Below are 19,244 nucleotides of genomic sequence, written 5' to 3'. Positions count from 1 at the left end.
AGCACCATATATAGAATCCAGGGGCTATTGTGTAAACACCACCTATTGAAGTTGCATTAAATGCTCTGTGTTGGCTGCAGCATTAACAGTTAATGCATGGTACCATGCAGTATGTTACATGGAAGGTGCATTCCCTACCCAATTCTGCATTTGTCAGTTAACGTGGGCATTAGTACACACTAAAGGGGTGAGTAGTTTTACAAAGGTTTTTTCCACGTACAAGAGGTCTTTTTTTTAAACTACATCTTGCAAATAAGTGTGAGCAATGACAAACCAGGCATGTACAGTACTATCTTGATTATCTGACCTTCACTTATCCGACCATGTGGCATATCCAACAGACCCTCGATAATGTCACACAGCTTTTCTTTCCATTTTCCAAACCAGGGACCCTACTTTCCCACTATTGTGAGCTGGGGCCCTGCTTTTACTGCCTTGCTTTACAATGTTTGAGGGGTTACTGTTGTTTTCCATATTATTTGACTTTTCATTCGTCCAAAGACGGGTCGGTCCCATTTAGGTCAAATAATCGAGACTTTACTGTACTTGGATGCCCAGTTGTAGGCATCTTTGGGGGATTCTTGTATCCATATAGTTTATAAGATACAAACCTGCTTCTTAGCTGATGTAAATGCACATGGCTGCATTGTAGCTGTGATTTCAGCAGATTTCGTGCTCGTATTTTATAAAGATACATAACCCAAGTAAGCACCCAAGTAAGCCTCACAACGTAGAAGACGTGTTCTAAAAACCACTGTGTTACCTGTTAACACCTGCTTATACACTTTAGTAAAAGAGACCCCTATGAGCATTAGAGACAAGACATAGATTTAATTTTGCAAAATATGTACCATGAAACTTGTTGGAAGACTCATTTTCAAAGCACATAGACTTAACAAACATAAGTAAATCTATGTGCTTTGAAAATGAGCCTCAGTGTGTTTGCATTCATTAATACATGCACTTGTAAATTATAAAGTGCTGTACAGAAGTCCTCTGTCTGCTTCTTACAAGGAAGCACCTGAAGATACGTAGGATGTGCAGGAGTAATACAGTCTGCAGTTGATTTCTGCCTGCCTTAATCTGAATGATAAATGCAGCTCTCATTCTTTACCCTTTACTTACCTATTAAGCTGAAGGTCAAAAAGAATCGCTCTGCCCTTTAAGTACCCTTAAAGCTTAAACATTGAAAGCTTAGTGTTACCATAATGCGGTACAACACAAATTTCCCTGCATTACTGCTTGTGCAAATGAAAAGAGAAAAAGTCCTACCAATGTGTGGTCCTCCATTTTTTTTTTGCAAGAATAGTAACTCTTACAAAGATGGGCTAAAAACAAAATGAAAAGTGTGTGCCAAGTGGTTGTCCATGAATCAAGTTTTGCCCTGTAAGTGGTGGCTCTTTACTCAATGGAATGCTGAGACACATAAGAAAAGCTGTTGTTCCTATACGTCCACGTGGTATGAATGGCGAGAGGCGGCACTCCCTCTCTGACTCCGGGAGAGCTTGGGACTGTGGTTGTTACAGTTCTCTTCCTTGTTCTTCTCATAGTCCTTCCAAGTTTCCAGCAACTGTAGTTTGCCCTGCTCTTCCTTCATGAACACCTCCACCATTAGTACCTTCTCTTTGTGGATCTGTTCGCTAATGTCCTTCGGAATATCCGGGATAATCCAATCCACAAAGTCACTCATGAACATAACCAAGTTCTGAAAAGTTGATTAGAAGATAAACAGATAAATGAGAAGGAAAATTTCATGTCTTTTTTTTTCTATGACTTGATATTGAAGATTTAGACTGCCTATCAGAAGAGTGGAAAGGTGATATGTTGAGATGATCATGACAGTAATGTAATTTAATTCTCAGTATTTAAGATTTCCTTAGACGAAAAAGGGAAAGGAATTCTTTCTGTAATCTGCCTTAGGACTTTAAATTTACCTATTGACTCTCCAGTAATCTGCATATAAAGGGATATGTGAAACCATATCTTTCAGCAGGTGGCCTAAGACAGAGTTCTTTTGGACTGGATTCCGTATGATGATTCCTTTCCTGTTGTAACATAGTAAATGACAGCAGATAAAGCCATCTGGTCTGCCTTACAAGGTAGCTAGACTTGTACCTGCCGCTCTGTTTAGGTTACACCTCTCCTAATAATGTTTGGAGGAGGAGAATATTAAGTTTGACTACATACCTGGAAAACTATAACAAATGCTAATCTTGCTGCTAGAACTGCCCAGAAGTCTTTAGAAATTTCATATTTATTTTCTGCCCATGGTGGTTCTCTGTAATCTTTGTACCTGCAAACCATGAATTCATAATTAGATTCACTGGCTCTTTCATTTCATTTATTGAAAACTTTCACTGCAATATCTGACAGAGAGCATGCTGCATAATATATAAGTAACATATAGAAGCAGGCCAAAAATGCTTCCAACACTTCACATTACCAAAAATATATTTATTTATTTATTACATTTGTACCCCGTGCTTTCCCACACATTGCAGGCTCAATGCGGCTTACATAGTAAATAATTACAATTACAAAGTCTTGAAGGAGAATATTATAAGCAGTAAGTGGGGTTTTGAGGATAAAAAAGTTGAACATGTAGAGGCAAACAAAGGAAAGGATAATCAAAAGGAAAAGAGATTGGGAGAGGAGAGGCGGGATGGAGAGGAGAAGGTAAAGGGTAGAGAGGGAAAGATAAGGGTATAAGGAGATTGGGACATATAGACGTTAACTCGCGACAGGATTGTGAAAAATTAAAGAAGGACCTTACGAGACTGGGAGACTGGGCAGCTAAATGGCAGATGATGTTTAATGTGAGCAAGTGCAAGGTGATGCATGTGGGAAAAAAGAACCCAAATTATAGCAACTTTATGCAAGGTTCCACATAGGGTATGATACATACCTGTAGCAGTTGTTCTCCGAGGACAGCAGGCTGATTGTTCTCACGACTGGGTGACGTCCGCGGCAGCCCCCACCAACCGGAAATAAGCTTCGCGGGACGGTCGACACGCAGGGCACGCCCACCGCGCATGCGCGGCCGTCTTCCCGCCCGTGCGCGACCGCTCCCGCCAGTTGAATGACTAGCAAAAAATATGAAATACACAACTCCAAAGGGGAGGAGGGAGGGAAGGTGAGAACAATCAGCCTGCTGTCCTCGGAGAACAACTGCTACAGGTATGTATCATACCCTTTCTCCGAGGACAAGCAGGCTGCTTGTTCTCACGACTGGGGTATCCCTAGCTCTCAGGCTCACTCAAAACAAGAACCCAGGTCAATTGAACCTCGCAACGGCGAGGAAACAACAGAAATTGACCTACGAAGAACAACTAACTGAGAGTGCAGCCTGACCAGAATAAATTCGGGTCCTGGAGGGTGGAGTTGGATTTACACCCCAAACAGATTCTGCAGCACCGACTGCCCGAACCGACTGTCGCGTCGGGTATCCTGCTGGAGGCAGTAATGTGATGTGAATGTGTGGACAGATGACCACGTCGCAGCCTTGCAAATCTCTTCAATAGTGGCTGACTTCAAGTGGGCCACTGACGCTGCCATGGCTCTAACACTATGAGCCGTGACATGACCCTCAAGAGTCAGCCCAGCCTGGGCGTAAGTGAAGGAAATGCAATCTGCTAGCCAATTGGAGATGGTGCGTTTCCCGACAGCGACCCCTAGCCTGTTAGGGTCGAAAGAAACAAACAATTGGGCGGACTGTCTGTGGGGCTGTGTCCGCTCCAAGTAGAAGGCCAATGCTCTCTTGCAGTCCAATGTGTGCAACTGACGTTCAGCAGGGCGGGTATGCGGCCTGGGGAAGAATGTTGGCAAGACAATTGACTGGTTAAGATGGAACTCCGACACCACCTTCGGCAGGAACTTTGGGTGGGTGCGGAGCACTACTCTGTTGTGATGAAATTTGGTATATGGAGCATGAGCTACTAGGGCTTGAAGCTCACTGACCCTACGAGCTGAAGTAACTGCCACCAAGAAAATGACCTTCCAGGTCAAGTACTTCAGATGGCAGGTATTCAGTGGCTCAAAAGGAGGTTTCATCAGCTGGGTGAGGACGACGTTGAGATCCCATGACACAACAGGAGGCTTGATAGGGGGCTTTGACAAAAGCAAGCCTCTCATGAATCGAACGACTAAAGGCTCTCCAGAGATGGCTTTTCCTTCCACACGATAATGGTAAGCACTAATCGCACTAAGGTGATTCCTTACTGAGTTGGTCTTGAGGCCAGACTCTGATAAGTGCAGAAGGTATTCAAGCAGGTTCTGTGCAGGGCAAGAACGAGGTTCTAGGGCCATGCTCTCACACCACACGACAAACCTCCTCCACTTGAAAAAGTAACTCTTTTTAGTGGAATCCTTCCTAGAGGCAAGCAAGACCCGGGAGACACCCTCAGACAGACCCAACGCAGTGAAGTCTACGCCCTCAACATCCAGGCCGTGAGAGCCAGAGACTGGAGGTTGGGGTGCAGCAACGCTCCGTCGTTCTGCGAAATGAGAGTCGGAAAACACTCCAATCTCCACGGTTCTTCGGAGGACAACTCCAGAAGAAGAGGGAACCAGATCTGACGGGGCCAAAAGGGCGCGATCAGAATCATGGTGCCGCGGTCTTGCTTGAGCTTCAGTAAGGTCTTCCCCACCAAAGGTATGGGAGGATAAGCATACAGGAGGCCGGTCCCCCAATGGAGGAGAAAGGCATCCGACGCTAGCCTGCCGTGTGCCTGAAGTCTGGAACAGAACAGAGGCAGCTTGTGGTTGGTCTGAGAGGCGAAAAGGTCCACCGAGGGGGTGCCCCACGCTCGGAAGATCTTGCGTACCACTCTGGCATGGAGCGACCACTCGTGCGGTTGCATGACTCTGCTCAGTCTGTCGGCCAGACTGTTGTTTACGCCTGCCAGGTACGTGGCTTGGAGGAGCATGCCGAACCGACACGCCCAACGCCACATCCCGACGGCCTCCTGGCACAGGGGGCGAGATCCGGTGCCCCCCTGCTTGTTGACGTAATACATTGCAACCTGATTGTCTGTCCGAATTTGGATAATTTGACAGGACAGCCGATCTCTGAAAGCCTTCAGTGCGTTCCAGATCGCTCGGAGCTCCAGGAGGTTGATCTGCAGATCCTTTTCCTGGAGGGACCACAGACCCTGAGTGTGGAGCCCATCGACATGGGCTCCCCACCCCAGGCGAGATGCATCCGTCGTCAGCACTTTCGTGGGCTGCGGAATTTGGAATGGACGTCCCAGGGTCAAATTGGTCCGGATGGTCCACCAGAGCAGTGAAGTGCGGCAACTGGTGGAGAGGCGGATGACATCTTCTAGATTCCCGGTGGCTTGAAACCACTGGGAAGCTAGGGTCCATTGAGCAGATCTCATGTGAAGACGAGCCATGGGAGTCACATGAACTGTGGAGGCCATATGACCCAGAAGTCTCAACATCCGCCGAGCTGTGATCTGCTGAGACGCTCTGGTCTGCGAAGCCAGGGCCAAGAGATTGGTAGCCCTCGCTTCGGGAAGGTAGGCCTGAGCCGTCTGGGTATTCAGCAGCGCTCCTATGAATTCCAGAGACTGAGTAGGCTGGAGATGGGACTTTGGGTAATTTATCACAAACCCCAGCAGCTCCAGAAGTTGAATAGTGCACTGCATGGACCGGAGGGCTCCTGCCTCCGAGGTGCTCTTGACCAGCCAATCGTCGAGATATGGGAACACGTGCACTCCCAGCTTGCGTAGATACGCCGCCACCACCACGAGGCACTTTGTAAACACTCGTGGGGCAGAGGCGAGCCCAAAGGGCAGCACACAATACTGAAAGTGCCGTGCGCCCAGGCGGAATCTGAGATACTGTCTGTGAGCTGGCAGTATCGGGATGTGAGTGTATGCGTCCTTTAAATCCAGGGAACATAGCCAATCGTTTTTCTGAATCATTGGCAGAAGGGTGCCCAAGGAAAGCATCCTGAACTTTTCTTTGACCAGGAATTTGTTCAGGCCTCTCAGGTCTAGGATGGGACGCATCCCCCCTGTTTTCTTTTCCACAAGGAAGTACCTGGAATAGAATCCCTGCCCTTCCTGCCCGGGTGGTACGGGCTCGACCGCATTGGCGCTGAGAAGGGCGGAGAGTTCCTCTGCAAGTACCTGCTTGTGAAGGGAGCTGAAAGACTGAGCTCCCGAAGGACAATTTGGAGGCAGGGAGGCCAAATTCAGGGCGTATCCGCACCGCACTATTTGGAGAACCCACTGGTCGGAGGTTATGAGAGGCCACCTTTGGTGAAAAAATTTTAACCTCCCTCCGACCGGCAGATCGTCCGGTACGGACACTTGTAGGGCGGCTATGTTCCCGTGGATCCAGTCAAAAGCCCGTCCCCGGCTTTTGCTGTGGAGGCGCAGGGGGCTGCTTAGGCGCACGCTGTTGACGAGAACGAGCGCGCTGGGGCTGTCCCTGTGCCTGGCGAGGCCTTCGGGCCGGCTGGTTGCACCTACGCTTTGCAAAAGAATAGGGTGCAGCCTGCCGTGCCCGGGAAAAACGCCCACCCGTGGGGGCGGGTGCTGAAGGCGCCCGGTGGGAGAGCTTGTCGAGAGCGGTTTCCCGCTGATGCAGTTGGTCCACCATCTGCTCGACCTTCTCACCGAAAATGTTATCCCCCCGGCAAGGGACGTCAGCCAGTCTCTGCTGGGTGCGGTTGTCCAGGTCAGAGGCACGCAGCCATGAGAGCCTGCGCATCACTATACCTTGGGCCGCAGCACGAGATGCCACGTCACAGGTGTCAAAAATCCCCCTGGACAGGAACTTTCTGCACGCCTTCAGCTGCCTGACCACCTCCTGATAAGGCCTGGACTGCTCCGGCGGGAGCTTATCGACCAGGTCCGCCAGCTGTTGCACATTGGTCCGCATGTGGATGCTCATATAGAGCAGGTAAGATTGGATGCGGGTCACGAGCATGGAGGATTGGTAGGCCTTCCTCCCAAATGAGTCCAGAGTGCGAGACTCCCGCCCCGGGGGCGCCGAGGCGGTATCCCTCGAACTCCGTGCCCTCTTGAGAGCAGAATCCACGACCGCTGAGTCATGGGGCAACTGGGGCCGCATGAGCTCTGGGTCAGAGTGGATCCTGTACTGGGACTCTGCTTTCTTGGGAATGGTGGGATTAGTTAGTGGTCGCACCCAGTTCCGGAGCAGCGTCTCCTTCAGGACATTGTGCAGCGGTACCGTGGAGGACTCTCTAGGTGGTGATGGATAGTCGAGGACCTCGAGCATCTCGGCCCTCGGCTCTTCCACAGAGACCACGGGAAAGGGAATGCTTATAGACATATCCCGCACAAAGGAGGCAAAGGAGAGACTCTCAGGAGGTGAGAGCTTCCTCTCCGGTGACGGCGTGGGGTCCGAGGGAAGGCCCGTAGACTCCTCTGAGGAGAAATATCTCGGGTCCTCCTCTTCCCCCCACGAGTCCTCATCCTCGGTATCGGACATTAGCTCATGTAGCTGCGTCCGGTACCGGGCCCGGCTCGACGTCGAGGCACCGAGGTCTCGGTGTCGTCGAGCGGTGGACTCCCGCGCCGGCGGGGACGGAGCTCCCTCCATCGACGTCGACGGGGACTCCACCTGCGTGGCTGTCGAGACCGGCACCGCAAGCGGCGGCGGTGTCGACTGCCCCGGCGCCGGGCTAGAGCTCGCCGGCGCCACAGTCATCGGCGCCGAGGGCGCAAGCACCCCCGGCGCCGGCACAGCCTGGCGCATCAGCCCTTCCAGGATCCCCGGAAGGATGGCTCTGAGGCACTCGTCCAGGCCCGCTGCCGGGAAAGGCGGTGGGGCCGGTAAGGGTGTCGGTGCCGGAAGCTGCTGGGGGCCAGGAGACGGCACCGAGGTGCCGGAACCCCGACGCGTCGGTACCTCCACCACCGACGGAGATCTCTCCTCTCTGCGATGACGCTTCGGCGTCGACTCCTCTTCAGGGTGCACCGAGGGCTCCCGGTGACGGCGCTTCTTGTCTTTTTTCCGGTGCACGTCACCGGTGCCGGAGGGCATGGAGGAGGAGGAGGTCGATCCCCCTCGGTCTCGGGGTACCGGGTCCGACAGGGTTCGGTCCCGTGGCTCACGAGTTGAGGGAGTGACCGGGGCCGACTGCCCACGCGGTCTCTCTACCCCACTCTCGCCGGCGGACCGGCGGGCCGACGGGACCTGTTCTCCTGGGGTCGCTGCCATCGGTGCCGATGTCTCGGGCATCGATACCGGTACCGAAGAACCGGTCTTCGATACCGATGCCGTCGAGGTCGACGTCGAGGGGCCGGCGCAAGTTCCAAAAAGACGGTCCCGCAGAACTTGCCTCGCAACCTGAGTCCGTTTCCGGAGACCGAGACACAAAACGCACGACTTGAGATTGTGCTCCGGCCCGAGGCACTGGAGGCACCAAGCGTGGGTGTCGGTCTGCGAGATCGGCCGGCCGCAGCGACCACACTTTTTAAATCCACTCGGGACCTTCGAGGACATCGACGGAAAAATCGCGTCGGCGAAGTCAAAGTCGGCAATGGTGGCTAAAATCACACCACGAAAACTGAAACCGACCGAGCGGCCACTAGGCCGCAACGAGGCGTCCCCGCTAGAAAGCGAGGGAAAAGAAGGAGCGCGTGCTCCACACGCGCAAAATTCTTTTTTTTTTTTTTTTTTTTTTTTTTAATAAAAGAGAAAGAAGAAGAAGAAGAAGAGGCCGAACAGGCCAAAAGCGACGATCCGCGTAAACGCGGTCGAAAAAATCCGGCGGCTGAAACGAGAGAGAGGGGAAAACACAACTCTCTCAGTCGCGGAAAAAAAGTAACTGGCGGGAGCGGTCGCGCACGGGCGGGAAGACGGCCGCGCATGCGCGGTGGGCGTGCCCTGCGTGTCGACCGTCCCGCGAAGCTTATTTCCGGTTGGTGGGGGCTGCCGCGGACGTCACCCAGTCGTGAGAACAAGCAGCCTGCTTGTCCTCGGAGAATAGGAGTTACGGACCAAGAAAGGGATCTGGGTGTCGTTGTCAATAATACACTGAAACCTTCTGCTCAGTGTGCTGCTGCGGCTAGGAAAGCGAATAGAATGTTGGGTAATATTAGGAAAGGTATGGAAAACAGGTGTGAGGATGTTATAATGCCGTTGTATCGCTCCATGGTGCGACCGCACCTTGAGTATTGTGTTCAATTCTGGTCGCCGCATCTCAAGAAAGATATAGTAGAATTGGAAAAGGTGCAGCGAAGGGCGACTAAAATGATAGCGGGGATGGGACGACTAAGGAGGCTAGGGCTTTTCAGCTTAAAGAAGAGACGGCTGAGGGGAGACATGATAGAGGTATATAAAATAATGTGGAGTGGAACAGGTAGATGTGAAGCGTCTCTTCACGCTTTTCAAAAATACTAGGACTAGGGGGCATGCGATGAAACTACAGTGTAGTAAATTTAAAACAAATCGGAGAAAATGTTTCTTCACCCAATGCATAATTAAACTCTGGAATTCATTGCCGAAGAACGTAGTGAAGGCGGTTAGCTTGGCAGAGTTTAAAAAGGGGTTAGATGGTTTCCTAAAGGACAAGTCCATAAACCAATACTAAATGGACTTGGGAAAAATCCATAATTCCAGGAATAACATGTATAGAATGTATGTACGTTTGGGAAGCTTGCCAGGTGCCCTTGGCCTGGATTGGCCGCTGTCGTGGACAGGATGCTGGGCTCGATTGACCCTTGGTCTTTTCCCAGTGTGGCATTACTTATGTACTTACAGTATGAGATATAATAAACATCAGAACCAGGGTTAAGAGGGAAGGTTTGAAAGTTAAGTAGGGTTATTTGGGTACATACTGTTGGCAATATTTGTATCCCCATGGTTCATATCCTGTGTATAAACCTTGTAAAAATCAGCACATAACATGGTCAAATGCAAAAGTGATAATAAGGAAACTGGGGAATTCCATGATCATACTGCATTAGGTTTTTTACTACTACTACTATCGTGAAAGGTTTGTCATTTTCTGAGCACTGGCGTAAAGGAAGCTTAGTTGAATAAGTAAAACCAAACTTTCCTTAATGAGATGAAGAAAGAGTTCTCACTGAAATGCAGGAGGGGAGGTGCACAAGAAGAATGCTGGTTTTTGTTTGTTTTTGTTTTTTAATATAGATCTTAGCTAGAGTTTTTTAGCTACTGCTTTCTCCTTTATTCAGGTCTTTTGCATTCTAAGCTGATTGGTACTTGCTGGTCAGATAGTTTAGCAGTGTGGAGCCTGACCTGCAAGATATATACGGATATATGTCCTAGAGAATGCTAGGAGTTGAGCATCAGCAGCACTGCAGGTTATTCCTTATTATTTTATTTATTGGTATTTATTAACCGCCCTCATGAAGAGATTCACCCAAGGCAGTGTACAGCAGGTAAAACTTACAATTTTGTTTACAGCATAGCAATAGTAAAATGGCCAAGAATAAACATAAATACAATAATCGAGGTAAACTTGGAAATGGCAAAATCGAAACTTAATAACAGGACTACTATGAAACAGTATCAAAAATATACACATTTAACAACACTGAAATTCAAGTACCAGAGATATAATACAATGTTGGCATAATAATAATGATACATTAGTAAGCATACATCAGAACACTCAACTAACAGATATGTTGCTAATGCTTTTCTACAATACAGATTACCATATAGCTGAGGGACCAAGAGCAGATATATGATGGGAACAAGATGTGTGGCACAGAGTCAGTGTTACTACAGGGCTAAATTTAAAATTCTATGTTTGATTTTCAAGGTCCTCAGACAAAATGGGCCAGAGTACTTAAAGAATAAGTTAGCCCTTTACACACCTTTAAGACCTCTAAGGCCATCTCAAGGATTAGCACTATCTGTACCGTTGTCAAAAGAAATTGTATGATTTGATACCTGCCAAGCAAGTCTTCTCAGCTAAGTATAACTCAAGACTATCTCTACTTCTGGAAAGGGAATGGGACTTGATATACTGCCTTTTTGCAATTTGAAGCTGTTTACATAGTATATACAGGTACTTATTTGTACCTAAGGCAATGGAGGGTTAAGTGACTTGCCCACAGTCACAAGGAGCTGCTGTGGGAATCAAACTAAGTTCCTCAGGATCAAAGTCCACTGCACTAACCACTAGGCTACTCCTCCGCTCCAAGCAGATGAAAGTCTGGCTCTTCCTCCAAGCCTTTAATACATAGAGTGAGTGAGTGAGTGAGTGAGTGACTGACTATACACTCACTCTGCACCTGTAACTGATTCCTCTTAGAGCATACAGCATAGTTATGGGGCTATACAAAGTGTAGACAAGCAAGAAGAAGTAGCTGGAAGGCTGACAGCACTAATGCTTAGCAGTGGCATAGCCAGACAGCCAATTTTGGGTGGGCCTGAGCTCAAAATGGTTGGGCACAACATTTTCTCTGCTCCTGCCCTACCCCCCACTCTTCACCCCTCCCTTGGCACCTCACAACTAAAAATATAAATACTATAGCTAATGAGGATCCACTAAGCTCTGAAAGCTGAAGACTTCTTCTGAAGGTGGCCAAAATGCCATTTTACCAAGTTTGACAGGCAGCAGCAATGTCCCTGAGCTACTGTTGTCAGCACCCCACGCATGTGTAGTTGTCGATGACTCAACCACATTGCAGAACTTGGCAGAAGGGAAATCTGGTCACCTTTGGAGAAGGTCCTCAGTTGTTGATGCTTGGAAATCCCCACCAGCTACAACAAGGGTCAGGGCGGGTATTAAATATGTTGGGGCCCAGGTGAGAAAATAAGAGGGGCCCCTCCTGATCTCCTCTGTTCCCTGCCTCCCCTCCAATCTCGCAGCTGCCATTACTATAATACTGATAGACCCTCACCAAATACAGAACAAGGGATCACAAAAATTGAACTAAGAACCCCAAGAAGTTAAATTTGGCATGTGCTACAACCCTAGAGAAATAAAAACAGAAATGTATTTCCTTTACTAGTGAACACAATACAAAGACATTTGCTATGCACATTTCCCAAAGCTAGCATGTTCCATTTAATACATACAAAATAAAAATGTCTTTTTTTCTACCTTTGTTGTCTGGCCATTTTATTTTTCCATCATGTTGGTCCAGTTTCTCTTTTCTGCTTTACTGTCTGTCTTCTGCTAATTCTCCTTCAAGCGGCTGCTGTCCATATGTGTTTTCTCCTCTCTTCTGTCTTATTCTGTTCCCTCACTACACCTATCCTTGACATATTTATCTTTCCTTTTTAGCTCTTTCCTCTCTTTTTCTTTACTGCCTCTCCGCTCCCTCCTCTCATCCCTCTCCTTTTAACTTTTCAACTACTTATCAAATTCCATCTCCTTCTCTCACCCACTAGCTCTCCCATTACCCATCTCACTCCTTCCCTCAGCCTTCCATTCCTTTCATTTTGAATCAATTTCACATACCATATTTCTACCCTCTGTAATTACTATCCTCTCAGTCATTTCCTTGCCACCCCCTCCCCCAGTTTGGCCTCTCCCACATAGTTTCGCCATTTCCAGCATCTTCCTCCCTCTACTCTTGTAGCCCAGTAGCTGTTCCCTCTTGCTCTTCCCCCCCCCCCCCCCCATTGTAGCCTGGCATCTCCCTGTCCCTTCCACTCTCCCTCAGCATCTTCCAGTCCCTTCCCTCCTGCCCTCTCCCTCATGATCCAGCATTTCTCCCTCTCTCTTTCTTCCCTCCAGTTGTCCAGGATCTTTCCTATGGTGGCAGGGGAGCGATTCTCACTGGCAGAGAAATGTCCTTCACAAAGATTTCTGTCAAAGGGTTACCACTGGCAGCAGCGATTCTCAGACACTGCCTGCCTGTGGCGAACCCGGAAGGCTCCCCTCTCTGAAGTGTTCCACGCAGGCAAAAGAGGAAGTTGTGTCGAGTGGGGGTGGCAGTACGCAGCAACAGAGGGGAGGCTTCTGGGTTAGCCACGGGCAGCATGTCAGAATCGGTGCAACTCTCGGCAGTAACCCTTTGATAGAAATATTTGTGAGTGAAGGGAGGGAGAGAGATGCAGGACTGCAGGAGCCTCTGGAACCCAGCCTGCTCTCCCTATGCTGGCGCTTGCAAGAGTACAGAGCTGCTGGGTGGGCCTGAGCTCAAATTGGGTGGGTCCAGGCCCACCCGTGTCTACGCCCCTGATGCCTAGAGTCTAGGCAATGAAGGAGCGAGATGGCAGAAAAGTGATAGCATATCTGTATATTAGAACATGTTGAGAAAGTTAAATATAAGAGGGATGAAAGACCAGTCCAGTATTCCAAAGGGCTGACTAAAACAGTAAAGTCAAAATCCCAGAATTGAAAGCATATAATGGATCTCAGAAAGAGGAACACAAGGAAAAGTAGCAAAGAAAATAGGGTGGCAAAAATAGGAGCAGAAGTAAAGTAAGGTACAAGATTTTCAGGCACTGTGCATTAATGAGAGCAGGGATGCTGGAACTGGGATTATAAGGCTGAGTGTAGAAAAGAAAGAATGTGCAGAGGGGGACAAGGAAAAATTATAAACAACTTCTATTTGGTGTTCGCTGAAGAAGAAATTAGAGCATGACCATCAACTAAAGGCATGGGTAAATATAGTAATGGTATAAATGGCACACAATTTATATCTGGGTAGCGAGTTGGCTTAATAAAAGCTTTATGGTTAGACATGACATGGGAGGACTGCAAGGTGTAAACTAACCAGGGATTTTGGTTTATAATCTACCCAAGATGGAGCATACAAATGAGGAAGTTAACAAGCTGTGATATAAACCAGTCATATTCTATAGCTGGCACCTGAGGTGTATATTTGTTTATTTATTTATTTCAAGGATTTATATCCCGCTTTAAAATCAAAGAGGGTTACAATAAAAACATTCATATTATAAAACATATCCATCAGACATTAAACAGACATAAAAAACTTTTAAATCTTAAGTGCCATAAACATACTAGAAAGAGCTGCTAAGATAGACTAATCTTCATCCATCAAGAAACACTTGAACAAAATAAAAAGTTTTCAGCAATTTCTTAAATTACTGATAATCTGTACAAAGTCTTAAATAACCAGGCAAGTGATTCCACAAATTCCCTCCGATACCAAAAAAGCATAATTCCTCGTTTCTGATAAATGGCAAACAGACACTTCTAATTGTTCCTTCATCACAGAACATAAATCTAGTGGTTAATACACAAGCAAAGAAATGGGTGTCTGTTATTCTGTAAAAGTTAAGTACAGTTGATTTTCCTTAAATCGAAGAAGGAATGTTTAAAAGTAATTTGGAAATTTTTTTCTTTTAAAAATGAGGACGAAGATTTGAGACACTCAATGAGCATAATTGACTCTGAGCTATGAGACATAGAGGGGCATAATCGACCAGAAACGCCTATCTCCATGGGCGTTTATCTCCGAGAACGGGTCCGTGAAGGGGCGGAGTGAACCGTATTTTCAAAAAAAATAGACGCCCATGTGTTATTCGCCAAGGTGTGAGCTGGGCGTTTTTGCTTTTCAGCGATAATGGAAAATGAAATCGCCCAGCTCAAAAACGAATAAATCCAAGGCATTTGTTCGTGGGAGGGGCCAGGATTCATAGTGCACTGGTCCCCCTCACATGCCAGGACACCAACCGGGCACCCTAGGGGGCACTTTTACAAAAAAAAAAAAAAAAGGTAAAAGAGCTCCCAGGTGCATAGCACCCTTCCCTTGGGTGTTGAGCCCCCCAAATCCCCCTCAAAACCTACTGCCCACAAGTCTACACCATTACTATAGCCCTAAGAGGTGAAGGGGGGCACCTACATGTGGGTACAGTGAGTTTGGGGGGGTTGGACGACTAAGCATTAAGCAGCACAATTGTAACAGGTAGGGGGGGGATGGGCCTGGGTCCACCTGCCTGACGTCCACTGCACCCCCTAACAACTGCTCCAGGGACCTGCATACTGCTGCTTGGGAGGAGGGTATGACATTTGAGGGTGAAAGTAAAAAGTTGTGAAACATCATTTTTTTGTGGTGGGAGGGGGTTAGTGACCACTGGGGGAGTCAGGGGAGGTCATCCCCGACTCCCTCTGGGGGTCATCTGGTCATTTAGGGCACTTTTTGGGGCCTTATTCGTGAAAAAACAGGGTCCAGGAAAAGTGCCCTAAATTCTAGCTACAAACGTATCCATTATCGGCGAAAGGCGCCCATCTCTGTTCGGGTGATAACCACGCCCCAGTTCCGCCTTCACCACGCCTCCGACACACCCCCGTCAACTTTGTCCGCATCCGCAACGGAGTGCAGTTGAAAGCGTCCAAAGGTCGGCTTTCGAGTATACCGCTTTATTTGTTTTTGTGAGAAAAACGCCCATCTCCCGATTTAGGTCGGAACTTGGGCGTTTTTCTCGTTCGATTATAAGCAGGATACTGTTCTGAGGGTCCAAAAAAATTACAAAAATATTTATACAAAAGTCTTTTGAACCATGGGCCCTGTTTACTAAGCCACGCTGTAGGTGCTAGAGACGAGAATATAGTGAATGTCTCTCTATCATTAGCATGTGCTAATTTTTAGCACATCTAAAAAGTTTACATGCCTACAGCTTGGCTTAGTAAACAGGGCCCTATTGAGTGATGATTTATTCTGGTTCCGTGTATGTAGAGATCTCTGTATAGATGTTTTTGCTGCTGGGAATTTTCTTTATGACCGTTTTCATGATCCCTGCACATTATTGAATATTTGTTCCTATTTTATAAGGGAATCATCTTATTGAGCTACCTCAAATAATTGAATCTCAAAAACAGAGATTATCAGAGAATAAAAACCCTGATTCTGGATAAATAGCTTAGTTTCCAGATAACCTTCACGGCCACTGATAGAAATAGATGCTTTACCTGCAGATCTCTACTAGATAGCCAATTTCCTGCTGGCCACTGGGCTCCATCCCAGATCTGAAGTCACTGACGTTGAAAGAAGAAAGTGTATGGTTCACGAAGCCATGCATGGTACCATCTGGACTGTACATATACAGGTACACGAGGCGTGGAATGAAGTCTGAGGTGAATGAGATCACAAATGCCTGAACCATGATAGAAAACAGAATGAATACCAGGCCTATAAAGACCATCAGCCACCCGCCCAACACACTACCACAGTAACTTGGTTAGGAGTTTTTCTGGTGCTCCCCAAAGTTGTACCAGCAGTTGACTCATTTTTTAACAAACAGAGTATCTTAAATATTCCCAGGTACTATTAGATAAGCAAAAGCATTGTCAATACACAACTCTAAAACTCAAGAGTTTTGTTGAATTTTTCAGCTATCCAAATAATGATTACCAAAGGTTTCATAGGTCTTACAACTCTCACTATAATCTTTCCAAATAAATCATTTGCATATTTTTCTTTTAAGAATACTATATGTAAAGTTATCTGTTCAATAACTGAAAGTGTTTCATGGCATAAAAATATGTACCCTATATAGGTTATAAGTACAACTTTTAAGGAACATAAGTCACTTTTGTAATTCATATGTAGCACTTGTACAGTATAAACAGGTGCCCCATATAGATGTCTGTGTCTTTGAGTCTTTGCAATGTGAAACCCCTTTTGTGTTTGATGAGAGGCCTCAGGGGTGTCATTTTCTTACTCCCTGCTTGAGGCTGAAGGCAGGAGCCTAAAGGATAACAACACTTTGAAAGAGTTCCTGTAACTTCAAGGAAGAATCTATTTTCCCAGTCATGAGAAGCTGCATAAAAGAAGAGAGGGGGGAAAAGGAGAGGATGAAAAGGTGGGGGTGGGGGGGGGGGGGGTGAGAAAGAAGAAGAAAGCAAATGAAGGAAAGCAACCTATGGTAGATGACGTTTAATGTGAGCAAGTGCAAAGTGATGCATGTGGGAAAGAGGAACCCGAACTATAGCTATGTGATGCAAGGTTCCACATTAGGAGTCACCGACCAGAAAAGGGATCTAGGTATCTTTGTTGATGATACATTTAAAACCTCTTCTCAGTGTGCAGGGGCGGCTAAGAAAGCAAATAGAATGTTAGGTCTTAGGAAAGGAATGGAAAACAAAAAATGAGTATGTTATATTGCCTTTGTATCGCTCCATGGTGCGACCGCACCTCAAATGCTGTGGTCAATTCTGGTCACCGCATCTCAAAAAAGATATACTGGAATTAGAAAAGGTACAGAGAAGGGCGACGAAAATGATGAAGGGGATGGGACGACATCCCTATGAGGAAAGGCTAAAGTGGCTAGGGCTATTCAGCTTGGAAAAGAGACAGCTGAGGGGAGATATGATGGAGGTCTATAAAATAATGAGTGGAGTGGAATCAGTAGATGTTGAATCACTTGTTTACTCTTTCCAAAAATACTAGGACTAGGGGGCACACAATGAAGCTACAAAGTAGTAAATTTAAAACAATTCAGAGAAAATATTAAATGCTGGAATTTGTTGCCAGAGAATGTAGTGAAAGCAGTTAGCTAAGCGGGCTTTAAAAAGGTTTGAATAACTTCCTAAAAAAACGGTCCACAAGCCATTATTAAGATGGACTTGAGGAAAATCCACTGCTTATTTCTAGGATAAGCAGCATAAAATGTATTATACTGTTTTGGGATCTTGCCAGGTACTTGTAATCAGGATTGGCCACTGTTGAAAACAGGATGCTGAGTTTGATGGATCTTTAGTCTGTCCCAGTATGGCAACACTTATGTTCTTATGAGAGACTAAGGTAACAAATAGGTGAGAAGAAAAGAGGCCAGATAGAAATTTCTGGAATGCGGGTTTTGAAATTCTTCATTACCAACACTTGTTGTGAACTACTTCCAGAATTGTTGCTTATTTTCAAGTTTCAGCCCAATATATGTGAATGGATCAATTTCCTCCCCTCCCCCAAAGAATAGAGCATGTATAGGACTTAAAGCAAATGAAGGCCTGCTGCAAATGAAGTTGATTACTATTGAATGTATCTTGTATAACTTATGATTGTTCATCCCTTATTTTGAGGTTTGGGCTTAATTAAAAAAAAAAACATTTTGAAACATTCAAATTTACTTAAAGTAAATTAAGAAACATAAGAAGTATGTATTTAAGAATTAATGATCAAACATAAAAATCTACCATGTAGCCCACATCAAGGGAAAAGAAGACACAAAGTGCAAGCCATAAACACAATTGTGGGGGGGGGGGGGGGGGGGGGGGAGCGATGATATAAATGGTGCTCAAAGATCAGCCCCAATTCTATAAAATGGTGCTTACAGCTGATTCTTAAATTTAAAGTTGAGCACCAGTATTTACGCCAGCTGAGACCTGGTACCCAATTCATGGCACTCTGGCACATAAATGACGCTATTCTATAAAAGTGCATACAAATTTTTAGAATGCCCCTGACCAGTCCATGCCCTTCCCATGCACACAGCCCCTTTTGAGTTGCACACGTGGTTATAGCACATAGGCAAATGTGCACACAAATGCAAATTAGTGCCAGTTAATTGCAATTATTGATTGTTAAGGCCTATTAATTCATACTTGATAACTCATTAACTAATTATGCATCTTACATCTGCACTGATATTTCAGCGCCGTATAATAGTATCCAGGGGAATGTCCTTAATAACCCTTAACAATTAAACCCCCTAAGCTAATAACAATCCCACTTAAAAAGCCTGCTGCAATCCTTCTTTTCTTTCAAAACATTCTCCAGGTCTCATCAAGCAGCTGTAATGGCCTAGGATGTGCTCGAGGGGTTGCAATGCATCCATGGAAGGGCATTTTCGAAAGAATGTCCAAGTTGGAATTGAGATGTCCCACTCGCATCCAAAAAAAAAAGTCCACCTCGCAGCCATTTTCAAACAGGAAAAACATTGGGGTTTCCTGTTCAAAAGTACGTGAGAACATGCACTGCGACTCTGTTATTTTAAACGGTGGGCCCTCCAGAGACAGGGAAATACCTACTATGCCTGACTGTGCACCACCTCAGTAGCCCTCAGGCTTGCAAGTGTTTTTAATATTTACTAGTAACGAAGGCCCGAAGCCTCTGCGTCCATGTGCTGACGGCGGTGAAGTTGTTTTCAGGGCTGCGGGGCGTTCCTTGTTGAAGGAGCATCTGTTGACGTGTCTGTGCGTGTGTCTGATGTCAGACGCACGCACAGAGACGTCAGATACTCCTTCATCAAGGCACGCCCCGCAGCCCTGAAAACAACTTCACCGCCGTCAGCACAGGGACACAGAGGCTTTGGGCCAGGTTTTGCGGAGGTAAAGGTGGTCTTGAGAGGGTCGCGCGAAGGGGGGTGCA

General features: G+C 46.7%; 1 protein-coding gene across 1 annotated transcript in view; it reads right to left on the bottom strand.

Annotated features, from left to right (window-relative positions):
* Nucleotides 1–228: 228 nt before the first annotated feature.
* The window catches only part of ANO1 (anoctamin 1), a 187,448-nt gene continuing 168,432 nt past the window's right edge, over nucleotides 229–19,244 (bottom strand). Inside the window, exons 23-25 of the mRNA XM_030200739.1 lie at nucleotides 15,848–16,032; nucleotides 2,188–2,293; nucleotides 229–1,705 (exon numbers count right to left, since the gene is read on the bottom strand). Of these exons, the coding sequence (XP_030056599.1) occupies nucleotides 1,445–1,705; nucleotides 2,188–2,293; nucleotides 15,848–16,032 (552 nt within the window). The 3' untranslated portion in view covers nucleotides 229–1,444. The remainder of the gene's footprint in view (nucleotides 1,706–2,187; nucleotides 2,294–15,847; nucleotides 16,033–19,244) is intronic.

The sequence above is a fragment of the Microcaecilia unicolor genome, chromosome 4 (genome assembly GCF_901765095.1).
Source record: "Microcaecilia unicolor chromosome 4, aMicUni1.1, whole genome shotgun sequence".
Lineage (NCBI taxonomy): Eukaryota > Metazoa > Chordata > Amphibia > Gymnophiona > Siphonopidae > Microcaecilia > Microcaecilia unicolor.
This window is presented reverse-complemented; position numbering and strand designations above follow the sequence as displayed.